Here is a 12298-nt window from a genome sequence, read left to right as displayed (position 1 = left end):
GTCAATTTTGGCTTTCGCTTCCATTGCTTTTGGTGTTTTAATCATGAAGTCTTTGCCCATGTCTATCTCCTGAATGGTATTGCCTAGGTTTTCTTCTAGGGTTTTTATGGTTTTAGGTTTTACATTTAAGTCTTTAATCCATCTTGACTTAATTTTTGTGTAAGGTGTAAGGAAGGGGTTCAGTTTCAGTTTTCTGCTTATGGCCAGCCAGTTTTCCCAACACCATTCATTAAATAGGGAATCATTTCCCCATTGCTTGTTTTTGTCAGGTTTGTCAAAGATCACATAGTTGTAGATCTGTGGCATTATTTCTGAGGCATCTGTTCTATTCCATTGGTCTATATATCTGTTTTGGTACCAGTACCATGTTGTTTTTGTTACTGTAGCCTTGTAGTATAGTTTGAAGTTAAGTAGCATGATGCCTCCAGCTTTGTTCTTTTCACTTAGGATTGTCCTAGTTATTGAAAATTTCAGGCCAATATCACTAATGAATATTGATGTGAAAATCCCCAATAAAATACTGGCAAACTGAATCTAGCAGCACATCAAAAAGCTTATCCACCACCATCAAGTCAGCTTCATCCCTGGGATGCAAGGCTGGTTCAACATACACAAATCAGTAAACGTAATCCATCCCATAAACAGAACCAGTGACAAAAACCTGATTATCTCAATAGATGCAGAAAAGGCCTTCCATAAAATTCAACACTCCTTCATCCTAAAAACTCTCAATTAACTAGGTATTGATGGAACATATCTCAAAACATTAAGAGCTATTTATGACAAACCCACAGCCAATATCATACTGAATGGGCAAAAGCTGGAAGCGTTCCCTTTGAAAACCAGCATAAAACAAAGTTGCCCTCTCTAACCACTCCTATTCAACATAGTGTTGGAAGTTCTGGCCAGGGCAATCAGGCAAGAAAAAGAAATAAAGGGTGTTCAAATGGGAAGAGAGGAAGTCAAATTGTCTCTGTTTGCAGATGACATGATTATATATTTAGAAGACCCCCTCATCTCAGCCCAAAATCTCCTTAAGCTGATAAGCAACTTCAGCAAAGTCTCATGATACGAAATCAGTGCGCAAAAATCACAAGCATTCCTATATATCAATAATAGACAGAGAGCCAAATCATGAGTGAACTCCTATTTACAATTGCTACAAAAAGAATAAAATACCTAGGAATGCAACTTACAAGGATGTGAAGGACCTCTTCAAGGAGAACTACAAACCACTGCTCAAGGAAACAAGAGAGGACACAAACAAATGGAAAAACATTCAATGCTCATGGATAGGAAGAATCAATATTGTGAAAATGGCCATACAGTCCAAAGTAATTTATAGATTCAATGCTATCTCCATCAAGCTCCCACTGACTTTCTTCACAGAATTACAAAAAACTACTTTATATTTCATATGGAACAAAAATGACACCAACTTTTAAAAATTAAAGTGAATTAAAGTTTTATTTTGTAAATATATGCATGGAGATATTTTGATATACCCCAGGCTGTTGCAAAGCTCATCTTTGGGAATCAGTGCAACATGGTTGGCATGAAGATTGTTTCTTTGGGAGTATACACTACTGTGCTTCAGTTATTACAAGGAGAGTGCTTCCCAACTTCACCAAGATCCCTTCAATTATTTGTCTTTGTAAACCCCAGATTATAAATAATTTTGATGATTGAACTATATTTATTGTTTATTTATTGTACTTTATTAAGCAAAAATACATGTAACTGCTAATGAAAGCTTTTAATCATCATGTGATATCCAATATAATTACAAGTTGATATAATTCTAGCTAAAAGGAAGTATATGTGATATTTGAATTAGCTGTTCTCAGGTAATTGTCATTTTTTTGTTATGAATTTTGAAACATCAAATATCTTGAAAACTCCCAGATACTTACAGAGCTTTCTTATGATTCATACGCTAGCATTTGAGAACTTAATGAATATGTTAGGAAATAATCAACTAAATAATAATTATCATTATTGCTAATATTTATTGGGAAATCACTATATGCCAGAACTATATACATTTAATCCTCCTTTAATCCTAAATGACAAGAAACTAAATTACTTAATCAACGTCTGAGAACTAGGAACTAGTAGGCCTTGAACCAGGGGAGGTTTGAATGAGTGGGAGTGAAGACTACTGTTCTCAACCCAGCAGTGAGCAATAAGAGAGCTTTAATAGATGAATCTTGAAGGAAGTTGAGATCTCTTGAAGGAGAGATTGATATTTATGCCCATAGAATTTTAAATTGTTAGAATACAGAAAAGCATCAGAACTGGGGTGCAGAAATATGTTGGGAGTGCTAAGACAGAGCTGGGGAAAAGGTGCTAAATTTTAATTTGCAGGTTAGTACCCGAATTTGTGCCTTCGAGTTGAAGGTTGTGCAAAGGCTAGAAGTTGCACAAACTGGTAACTTATTTGTCAGAGCAGGGAGTTCCAACCACCTAACAACATATTTGGTTTGGGAGGTTGGTAAGTGTGGTAGGAGACTATATTACCATTTTATGACAAGAGAACCAGGGTACAGGGTAGAGAAATGCATATATATATATACATACACACATACACACATTACATGATTGCACATGTGCGGTAAGTGGGGAGGGGAGGTGAGGAGAAAGACTCATTTTTAGTTAGCAGCTGGTGCTCTAGAGTTTCAGGATCTTTAACCTCTGTGGATTAGTAATTTATATCAATTTTATATCCCTGGATGCCATAAATCCCAGGATATTGAGATTCCAGGGTTAGAACTCTAGCAATTTTAATACAATGAAATGCTGAGGGTGCTGGAGGACAACAACAACAACAACAACGAAAAATAAACCCAAGAATCTGAAAGGTAAAGTTCTCAAAATGTTAAACATGAATCCCCACTTGCACTCCAAGTCAATCACAATTTTAGCCCTTAGGACAGTGGAAATGGCTTGGGGGTTAGGGAGACAGGAGTGTTGAATAACAGAAAGGTCACCTGGGCACTCATTTTGGGCCTCCCTCCCTAGCTTTAACTGGGACAACTCCCAATTTATTTGTTTAATATATTGAGAGTTTTTTCATACAGTTTCATTTGATAAAAGCGTTCCAACTTCCAAAGAAAAGGGTAAAACCACTTCCCTAGGGGGAAAGAAAGGATGTGGAACCTGTAAAACGTGTTCCAATAGTTTACCTCAGCCTCTGTCCTTTTTGAAAATAGGGGCAGATGTTAGCAAGGATACTTTGGCTGGGAGGTTGGGATGGGCCAACTAATAGTTCAGTGTATCAGTCATCCCCTACTGTGAAACCAATAGCACAGTGGCAACAACAAATGATGATAATAGTAGTTACCATATAGGCATCAACTCTGATCTGGCAGAGGGCTAAATGCTTACATAGATTGTGCCATGCAATTCTCTACAGCCCTGTGAAATAGGAACTATTATCCCATTTTGCAGATACTCTCACTCTTTTGCAACTAAAGTAATTGTGCATGTGGCCTAAATACATGTGAATAAACCAAACAGAGTCACTTTTATTTATTTATTTTTAAATTCTATTTTAGATTTAGGGAGTACATGTGCAGGTATGTTACCTGGGTATATTGCATAATGCTGAGGTTTGAGGTACAAATTATCCCATCACCCAGAAGTGAGCATAGTACCTAACAGTTAGTTTTTCAACTCTTACCCTCCTCCCTCCCTCCTCACTCTAGTAGTCCCCAGTGTCTATTGTTGCCAGCTTTATGTTCATGAGTACCCAATGTTTAGCTCCAGCTTAGAAGTGAGAACATGTTGTATTTGGTTTTCTATTCCTGCATTAGTTCACTTAGAATAACGGCCTCCGGCTCCATCTATGTTACTGCAAAGGACATGATCTTATTCTTTTTATGGTTGCATAATATTCCATGGTGTACATGTACCACATTTTTCTTTATCCAATCCAGCATTGATGGGCCCATAGGTTTATTCCATGTCTTTGCTATCGCGAATAGTGCTGCAATGAACATGCAAGTGCATGCATCTTTTTGATAAAGTGATTTTCTTTTGGTTATATATCCAGTAATAGGATTGTTGGGTCAAATGGTAGTTCCATTTTAAGTTCTTTGAGAACTCTCCAAACTGCTTTCCACAGCGGATGACCTATTTTACATTCCCTCCAGCAGTGTATAAGTGTTCTCTTTTCTTGGCAGCCTTGCCAACGTCTGTTGTTTTTTGACTCTTTAATAATTGCCATTCTGACTGGTGAGAGATGGTGTCTCTTTGTGGTTTTGATTTGCATTTCTGTGATGATTATTGATGTGGAACATTTTTTCATATGTTTGCTAGCTGTATGTCAAAAGGCATTTTTAAATCATATTTTGCAATTAGATTTAACTAGTTTCTCAGGACTTATTGCAGCTGAACTGTACACCAAGTCGAGGTGATCTATTCCTTTGAACTCAAATAAGTTCAGAAGGACAAATCACACACCGGGCTCTGAAGTCAGGAATGTCTGTTTGCTTATTCCAGGAGCAAAGTGCTTTATTTAGATTTAAGTAGAAGAAATGTTTTCTTCACAGAAAGGAAAGGTCGTATTGGCATTGCATGTTTGCTTTAAAAGATTTTTATTGATTTGTTTATTCAACAAATATTTATTGGGCACTAACTGTGAGCTCTGAGCCTAGAATCTCACACTTACAAAAGTGAGGAAATGATTTGTTTGATATAAGCCTCAAGCCTAAGAAATTTCTAGAATTACCAAATCCTGGTTTAGGTGGCACCTATTGATTGTGATTTTTCAGCCTAGTTCCAATCGATGTTTAGAAACCCAAGCAGAGTGAGGAGGGTGGTAGAGTTGTAGATTATAAATCATAGAAGTAAAGACCCTTAGAAAAAAAGTAGCTCATTTCCTGTACCTTAAAAGTGAGAGAGTCAGACAGACATGGGCTGTTAACTGTGTAACCTTGGGCAGGTAACCTCTCTGAGCCTCAGTTCATCATATGTAACATGGAATAATAGCATCTGCCTTATAAAAATATGGTAAGGATTACATAAGATAAATTATCTAAAGTTCTTAGTGTAGTGTCTGACATATACAACATACTCAGTACATGTTTACTGTTATTGTGATACCTGTTTTCCATGTGACGGGATGGAAACTCAGTGAAAGGAAGTGACTAGCCCAAAGTCACATAGCTTGATGATGTTAGGACAAATATTAGAACTCAGATCTCTACTAATAGTCAGATATGCCTTATACTACATACCGAGTTTACTCCCTGAGAGCCAGGTCCACTTCCTGGACCTGTGAGAAATATTTGGGCTAATCCAAGGAGAAGGGAAAAGAATGACAAGGAAGGGCCTGACATAAGAAAATAATTCCTGGACTCAGAAAACGAAATAGCAAGGATGAAATAGAGAATAAGAGAGAAATAATTACCAGAAAGTTTACAGAGCAATGTTGGAGCATTACAATGCGTAGTCAATCACAGGACTGATCTCTATTCTAACTCCTTTATTCACTAAAAGCGAAATTGACTTTTTATTTCTTTTTCTTGAGGGTGGTGGTGGGAGGTGGTTTAGAATGCATTTGTGATTCATAGAAAGTTACTGTGAATGCAGCTTACTATACAATTTCTATTTGCAAAACAAGGGAACACCATAATCGAAGTTAGAATGGAACCAAGAGTACTGCTAAGATATAAAGAATGATACATTATTAATTTTTTTGAAACACGGACTGGCTCATTATTATTTTTTTTGAGACACCCAGGCTGGAGTGCAGTGGCACAATCATAGTTCACTGCAACCTCGAACTCCTGGGCTCAAGTGATCCTCCCATCTCAGCCTCCTGAAAAGCAGGGACTACAGGCATGTGCCACCACACTTGGCTAATTTTTAAATTTTTTTCATAGAAACTGGATCTCAACATGGTGCCCAGGCTAGTCTCAAACTGATGGGCTCAAGCAATCCTGCTGCCTCAGCCTCCCAAAGTTTTGGGGTTACAGGTGTAAGCCACTGCACCAGGCCCAGAAATGATAGATTTTAAAAGAATATTGGGCTGGAGTGACACCTCATAGAAGTTGTTGAGAAATTTAGTAAAAATAAGAAAACAATGGCTCAATAGTAAAGTCATGTTGCTATTGCTTCATGTAGTCATAGTACAGTACAGCACTGAGAGAGATTGATTCTTTAGATGAAGATAGTCTTAAAAATTGGAAATATATTAAAAGAGCCACTCTGTTTCTATAGTAAAAGTGAAGGTTAATTTATACTTGCCTAAGTAAAAGATGATATTTTCTTTCCTACACTATTCTTCAGTTTAATCAGAGGCCTGCAATATTGGTTATTACAAGATTCAAGAAATATTTAGGGGATTCCAGGAGTTTCCTAAAAGAAGCAAGGCCATTTTGTTCAATTTATTACTGCATAGTGCATGACACTCAGACTGGTGCCAGAAAGTCTGACTGGAGTTCCTACTCCACCACAAGGGATACACTGTGATTGTTTCAGGTGTGTTTGCTGTATAAAAAGATTGTTCCAATATTGTACACTTAAAAATTTGTTAAGAGGGTAGATCTCCTGTGAAGTGTTTTTTAATCACAATAATATTTTTTAAAAGGTTGTTCCTTTTCTTCATACTTTAATTTTGAGTTTGCTAATTTTCCTCCCCTCAAAATAATTACATTTTATTTCAAGTAAAATATATTGGTAACAGCTTGATTGCTTATTCTTTTGATAATTTTCACCTTCACAGGGCATCAGGTACTGTTTATACAGCACTAGACATTGCAACAGGACAAGAGGTAAGTGCTAACGTTCAATGCTGATTTTTATTTTCTTTTATTCGTATTTATCACTTATCTTCTTTGATAGCAACTTTGCCTAAAAAAAATGGGTAGCACTGGGTTGAGATAGGTGTTTACTTCATTGGTGCCCAAAGCCTCTGAAGTGAGTGGTTTACCCATGATTAACCAAAAAAAAAAGTGGGGGGCATGAGTTTGTGGCACAGGGAAAGAGCTTAGTAAATAAAGAATGTGTATGTTTCACTCTGTGTCCCCCAAAATATGAATATTCATGTTTATTATAATGATTGTAATTAATTCTTGTATTTTAATTGCCATTTAGGTGGCCATAAAGCAGATGAACCTTCAACAGCAACCCAAGAAGGAATTAATTATTAATGAAATTCTGGTCATGAGGGAAAATAAGAACCCTAATATTGTTAATTATTTAGATAGGTAAGTGTTTTGTCTCGTTATGTACTTGTATTCTTTGTGGGATGTCATTTTTTCTTGGCAAATTACTTTATTTGGGATTTGTTTAATTTATTCTGCAAATATTTCTCAAATGCTACAATGTAGTAGAGTATTAGATCTATTGCTAAACTTGCACTCATTTAGCTTTGTCCACATATCAGACACTTGAAGAAACATTTTATGGTCTTGGTTGTAAATAAAAGAAGTTTGTATAATTTCATTTTGAGAATCACAGCTCCATTTTGGCAGAAAATAGATCATTGCGTATAGGAAGGAGTAGTGGTGTTTTAAACGTTACATCAAGTGTTTGTTTGGAGCCAGTACAATTTCTGGGAGTCTAAGTGAAGAAGGCTGACTACCATGGCCCGCTATAATGGCTTTAATGGGTGCTTTGTGATTAACTGACAGTGAGGTCTAGGGAATTCAGACTTTAATCTCAAACCTTTTTCCTAAACCAGGTAATTAATGTCTCTTTCATCAGTGGTATTAACAGTGTGTTATAAATAGGTATTTAAAAGCAGCACTAACTCTTCACTTGTGGTTAACATCTGTCTCATTCAATTTCAAAAAGAGTTTGTTTAGTACCACTGTGCTGTGTTCTCTGGAGGGGATACAAAGAAACTAAATCTAGGTCTTCAACCTCAATACCTCAATAAGCTTAAAATACTGTTTTCTGCTTTTTGGGCCAGGTAGACCAATGTTACAGAAGAAGGAAAAACTGGGAGAAAAGAGGGTCAAATTTTACAGTCTTCTTTTTTTTTTTTTTTTTTTTTAACAGAGTCTTGCTCTGTCGCCCCAGCTGGAGTGCGGTGGCACAATCTCAGCTCACTGCAACCTCTGCCTCCTAGGTTCAAGCAATTCTCCCGCCTCAGCCTCCCAAGTAACTGGGATTACAGGTGTGCGCCACCACACCCGGCTAATTTTTTGTATTTTAGTAGAGACAGGGTTTTGCCATGTTGGCCAGGCTGGTCTCAAACTCCTGGCCTCAGGTGACCCACCCACCTTGGTCTCCCAGAGTGCTGGGATTACAGGCATGAGCCACTCCACCTGGCCACAGATTTTACAGTCTTGATCAGTGTCTCCTAAAGTGTAACTTAGGAACCACCTACAACAGAGTAACCTAAAGTCATTCTGTGTTTGTAATTTTGCAAAAAATAAAAAAATGCATTTGCACTTATAAAAAATGCAGAATTCTAGGCTGCTTTCCATAAATAATAAGATGAGGACTGGACTGTGAAGTTTTATTTTTAACAAGTTTTCCAGGTGAATTTTATGGACACCACAGTTTGAACAATACTGAATAGAAAATCTTGCTTCACATTGATATGGGTCTTAGGGCAGGGTGGGAACATTGAGGTCATTCCATTTCCTATAATTCACCTTTCTTGATAAGCAAGGTTTCAGAGAGACCTGATTATACTGCTAAAGTGGCTTCAGATGGTGTCAGGTGATTTGAATAACCTCATGCTCTCTTTGCCTGAATTATAGGGCTCTGATGACCTTTGGCTCCATATTTGATCACTTGGGGTATGCCCCTCAGTACCTTCTGAAAGGTAACAGGCATGGCACAACTCAGAGTTGACTTCTATCAGAACTGAGGCCTGGGAATATCAGAGTCCCCAGTCTTTTAGCGTCATAAGGCAAAGTCTTTTCTTTTCTTGTTATAGCTACTTGGTAGGTGATGAACTATGGGTAGTCATGGAATACTTGGCTGGTGGCTCTCTGACTGATGTGGTCACAGAGACCTGCATGGATGAAGGACAGATAGCAGCTGTCTGCAGAGAGGTAAGCAAATAGAGCATTTCCAGCTGAGAAGAACACCAAAATTGGCAGTTCTTCGTTTCTGATTATTCAGAATGTTTATGTCATTAAAGTAACAATAGTAGAACTTTTCCACTGAAAACAATTGGAGAGGCCAACTTCAATTTAAATTCTGTCCTAATAGCACTCCCCAGCATCACCCTCCTGAGCCCCTTGTTTATTTTAGCTGCCTTTTGTGAATCTTTTAGTTCCATTATGTCATTCGTGAGGTGCCATATCTAAACCCACATGCTGTAGTTTCGGTGAACATAGGAAACAGTGATATTGGCATAACACTTCTTTCTAATTTGGGGAAGTTTTTACATGATACTTGTTTTATCTTGCATGTGTAATATGAGCCATGTAAAATAAGTTATATTTTCATCATTTTTAGAAGGCAATTTAAACAATGTCTTCCCTCAGCCCAGAAAGCAGTTGCTTTCACAGTACAATCTGAACTTCCTTGACAGCCCCCCAGTGGGCCTGACAGTCTGTCTCTTTTCCAGTAAGTGTCATATCCCTAAGGGGTTTCAAACTAAATTAAAGATATGTTATTACATTTATTATGTTGACTATTAAAACACACACACACTTTTTACTGGAGTCTCATCTTAGGCATTATAAGCTATCCCATTTATTTTGGTGAGGTTTTCTATCAACAAAAGTAGGAACTCTGACTCACTGAAACTTGAAAACCAATGATAGAGAAACAAAACTAAGTGATATCAGCTAATCTTTGTTTTTTTTTTTTTTTAAGTTGTTCACTTAAATTTCTTCCTTCCTTGCTCTCCTCTCATTATCATTTCCCCCACCCCACATATCCACAAACATATATGTTTTCTATTCACGCCATAAATCAAACTTACTACCCTGAGCCTGTGGTTTCCTTCTTCCAGCATTACACTGCAAAGGCATTTCCAAACAATTGCCTATTACTTCATAGCCTCGGAGTGGTTCCCAAACCTGGCTACTCATTAGAAATAGTTTGGGGCACTTGTTTTAAATGCAGATTCCTGGGTTTCACTCCAGAACTTCTGAATCAAATCATACTATGTACAATGAAGCTTACCACAGCTGTAGAAGACCAAGCTGAATCATCCAAATAACTGGGCCAAAGTATATTAATTGGTTAGTTTGGCTGTATTAAGGATTGGTGCTATTTATCACATTATCATTCTTCATGTCCTAGTCTGATGTGTCAGCCATCATACTTAGCATGTATAATGCTAAGTGGCATCGTTGATGTAAATGGTAATGTGACTTTAAAGTGGTGTTGTTAAAGCATTCAGTAATCGATTTCACTGGACAAAATAAAGTTATATCCTTGCCCCAAACTTATCTAGAAATAAAACTTAGTATTAAAAAATTATTTGTGATATAATTAGAACTTTTTTTTCTGATTTAATAGTGCCTGCAAGCTTTGGATTTCTTGCACTCAAACCAGGTGATCCATAGAGATATAAAGAGTGACAATATTCTTCTCGGGATGGATGGCTCTGTTAAATTGAGTAGGTATTTTGGTTCAGGTGGTGTTAGAGTATCAGGGAATTTCTGTTCTTTTATTGTGTATCTTAAGAAGATAATGGTTACTGAAAGTGATTTATTTGAAAGAAGTTACAGCCCAGTTTGAAGTAAAGAATTTTTCTAACACTGTTCCTGATTATTGTGACCACATTTTTTGGATTTAATATTTCAGAATTTCTAGTGACTTGTGGAATGAATAAATGACAACTACCTAATTAGGAAATTGAAAAATTCTGTAAGTTTGAGAAAACAGTGATAAGAAGGAATTAGATTGAAGTCTAGTAAAAATGACATCACATTAGTCAATTATTTCAGACCTTCTTAAAATCAGGACCAGCTGAGACATCAGTTAACAAAAAGGTATGAGCTAGGCAGTTGTGGAAACTCAGTGTGTAACAAAGGAAGATACAGCCATATCTGAAAGTGATATATTGTGAAAAGGAAAATAATTTGGGCTTATTTTAACTGGCTTTTCTTCTCTGCAGCTGACTTTGGGTTCTGTGCCCAGATCACTCCTGAGCAAAGTAAACGAAGCACTATGGTGGGAACCCCATATTGGATGGCACCTGAGGTGGTGACTCGAAAAGCTTATGGTCCGAAAGTTGATATCTGGTCTCTGGGAATTATGGCAATTGAAATGGTGGAAGGTGAACCCCCTTACCTTAATGAAAATCCACTCAGGGTAAGTCAGAAGAGAAGTCAGGTACTTTATTCCCAGCAAAGGGGAAAGGCCAAATATCATTTCTAGCTTCCACCGAAAGTGACCAGAATGGGCTCTTTTCTGAGACCAGTAACATAAAAGCACCAGTTATATTTTTCAAATTTACTGTAAACTTTTTAAAGTTTATCTTACATTGTCTCAACAGTTTTCCTTTTCTCTTTCTTTCTTCTTTCTTTCTTCTTCTTCTTTTTTTTTTTTTTTTGAGAAAGAGCAACTACCTTTTTTTTTCTTTTTTCTCACTTAATTCTTTTTTCCTTCCAACTTTTATCTTAGGTTCGCGGGGGATACATATGCAGGTTTATTACAAGGGTAAATTCCATGCTGTTAGGGTTGGTGTACAGATTATTTCATCTCCCAGGTAACGAATGGAGTACCCAGTAGGTAGCTTTTAGATCCTCAGACTTCTCCCACCCTCCACTCTCAAGTAGGCCCCAGTGTCAATTTTTCACTTCTTTGAGTCTGTGTGTACTCGATGTTTAGCTTCCACTTATGAGTGAACATGCAACATTTGGTTTTCTGTTTCTACATTAATTTGCTTAGAATAATGGCCTCCAGCTGCATCCATGTTGCTGTAAAGGACATGATTTCATTCTTTTTTATGACTACATAGTATTCTATGGTGTATATGTTCCACATTTCTGTTATGCAATCCACTGTTGATAGACATCTAAATTAACTCCATGTCTTTGCTACTGTGAATAGTGCTGCAATGAACATACACGTCTGTATGTCTTTATTGTAGGACAACTTATATCCTTTGATTATATACCCAGTAATGGGATTGCTGAGTTGAATGATTTATATTCCTTTGGGTATATACCCAGTAATGGGATTGCTGAGTTGAATGATAGTTTTAAGTTATTTGAGAAGTCTCCAAACTGCTTTTTATAGTGGCTGCACTAATTTACATTCCCTCCCTCAGTATGTAGCATTCCCTTTCCTCCTGAACTCGCCAGCATCTGTTATGTTTTGACTTTTTTTTTTTTTTTTGAGACAGAGTCTTGCTCTGTTGCCTAGGCTG

At 37.1% G+C, this 12298-nt stretch overlaps 1 protein-coding gene across 2 annotated transcripts in view; it reads left to right on the top strand.

The window, feature by feature from the left end:
- Positions 1 to 12298, top strand: part of PAK3 (p21 (RAC1) activated kinase 3) — a 137539-nt gene that overhangs the window by 94862 nt on the left and 30379 nt on the right. For both annotated transcript variants that reach the window (XM_033201166.1, XM_033201167.1), the window contains exons 13-17: positions 6731 to 6779; positions 7102 to 7214; positions 8900 to 9017; positions 10441 to 10540; positions 11042 to 11238. In XM_033201166.1, the coding sequence (XP_033057057.1) occupies positions 6731 to 6779; positions 7102 to 7214; positions 8900 to 9017; positions 10441 to 10540; positions 11042 to 11238 (577 nt within the window). The remainder of the gene's footprint in view (positions 1 to 6730; positions 6780 to 7101; positions 7215 to 8899; positions 9018 to 10440; positions 10541 to 11041; positions 11239 to 12298) is intronic.

The sequence above is a fragment of the Trachypithecus francoisi genome, unplaced genomic scaffold (genome assembly GCF_009764315.1).
Source record: "Trachypithecus francoisi isolate TF-2019V2 unplaced genomic scaffold, Tfra_2.0 Lachesis_group6, whole genome shotgun sequence".
In the NCBI taxonomy this organism is placed as follows: Eukaryota; Metazoa; Chordata; class Mammalia; order Primates; family Cercopithecidae; genus Trachypithecus; species Trachypithecus francoisi.
This window is presented reverse-complemented; position numbering and strand designations above follow the sequence as displayed.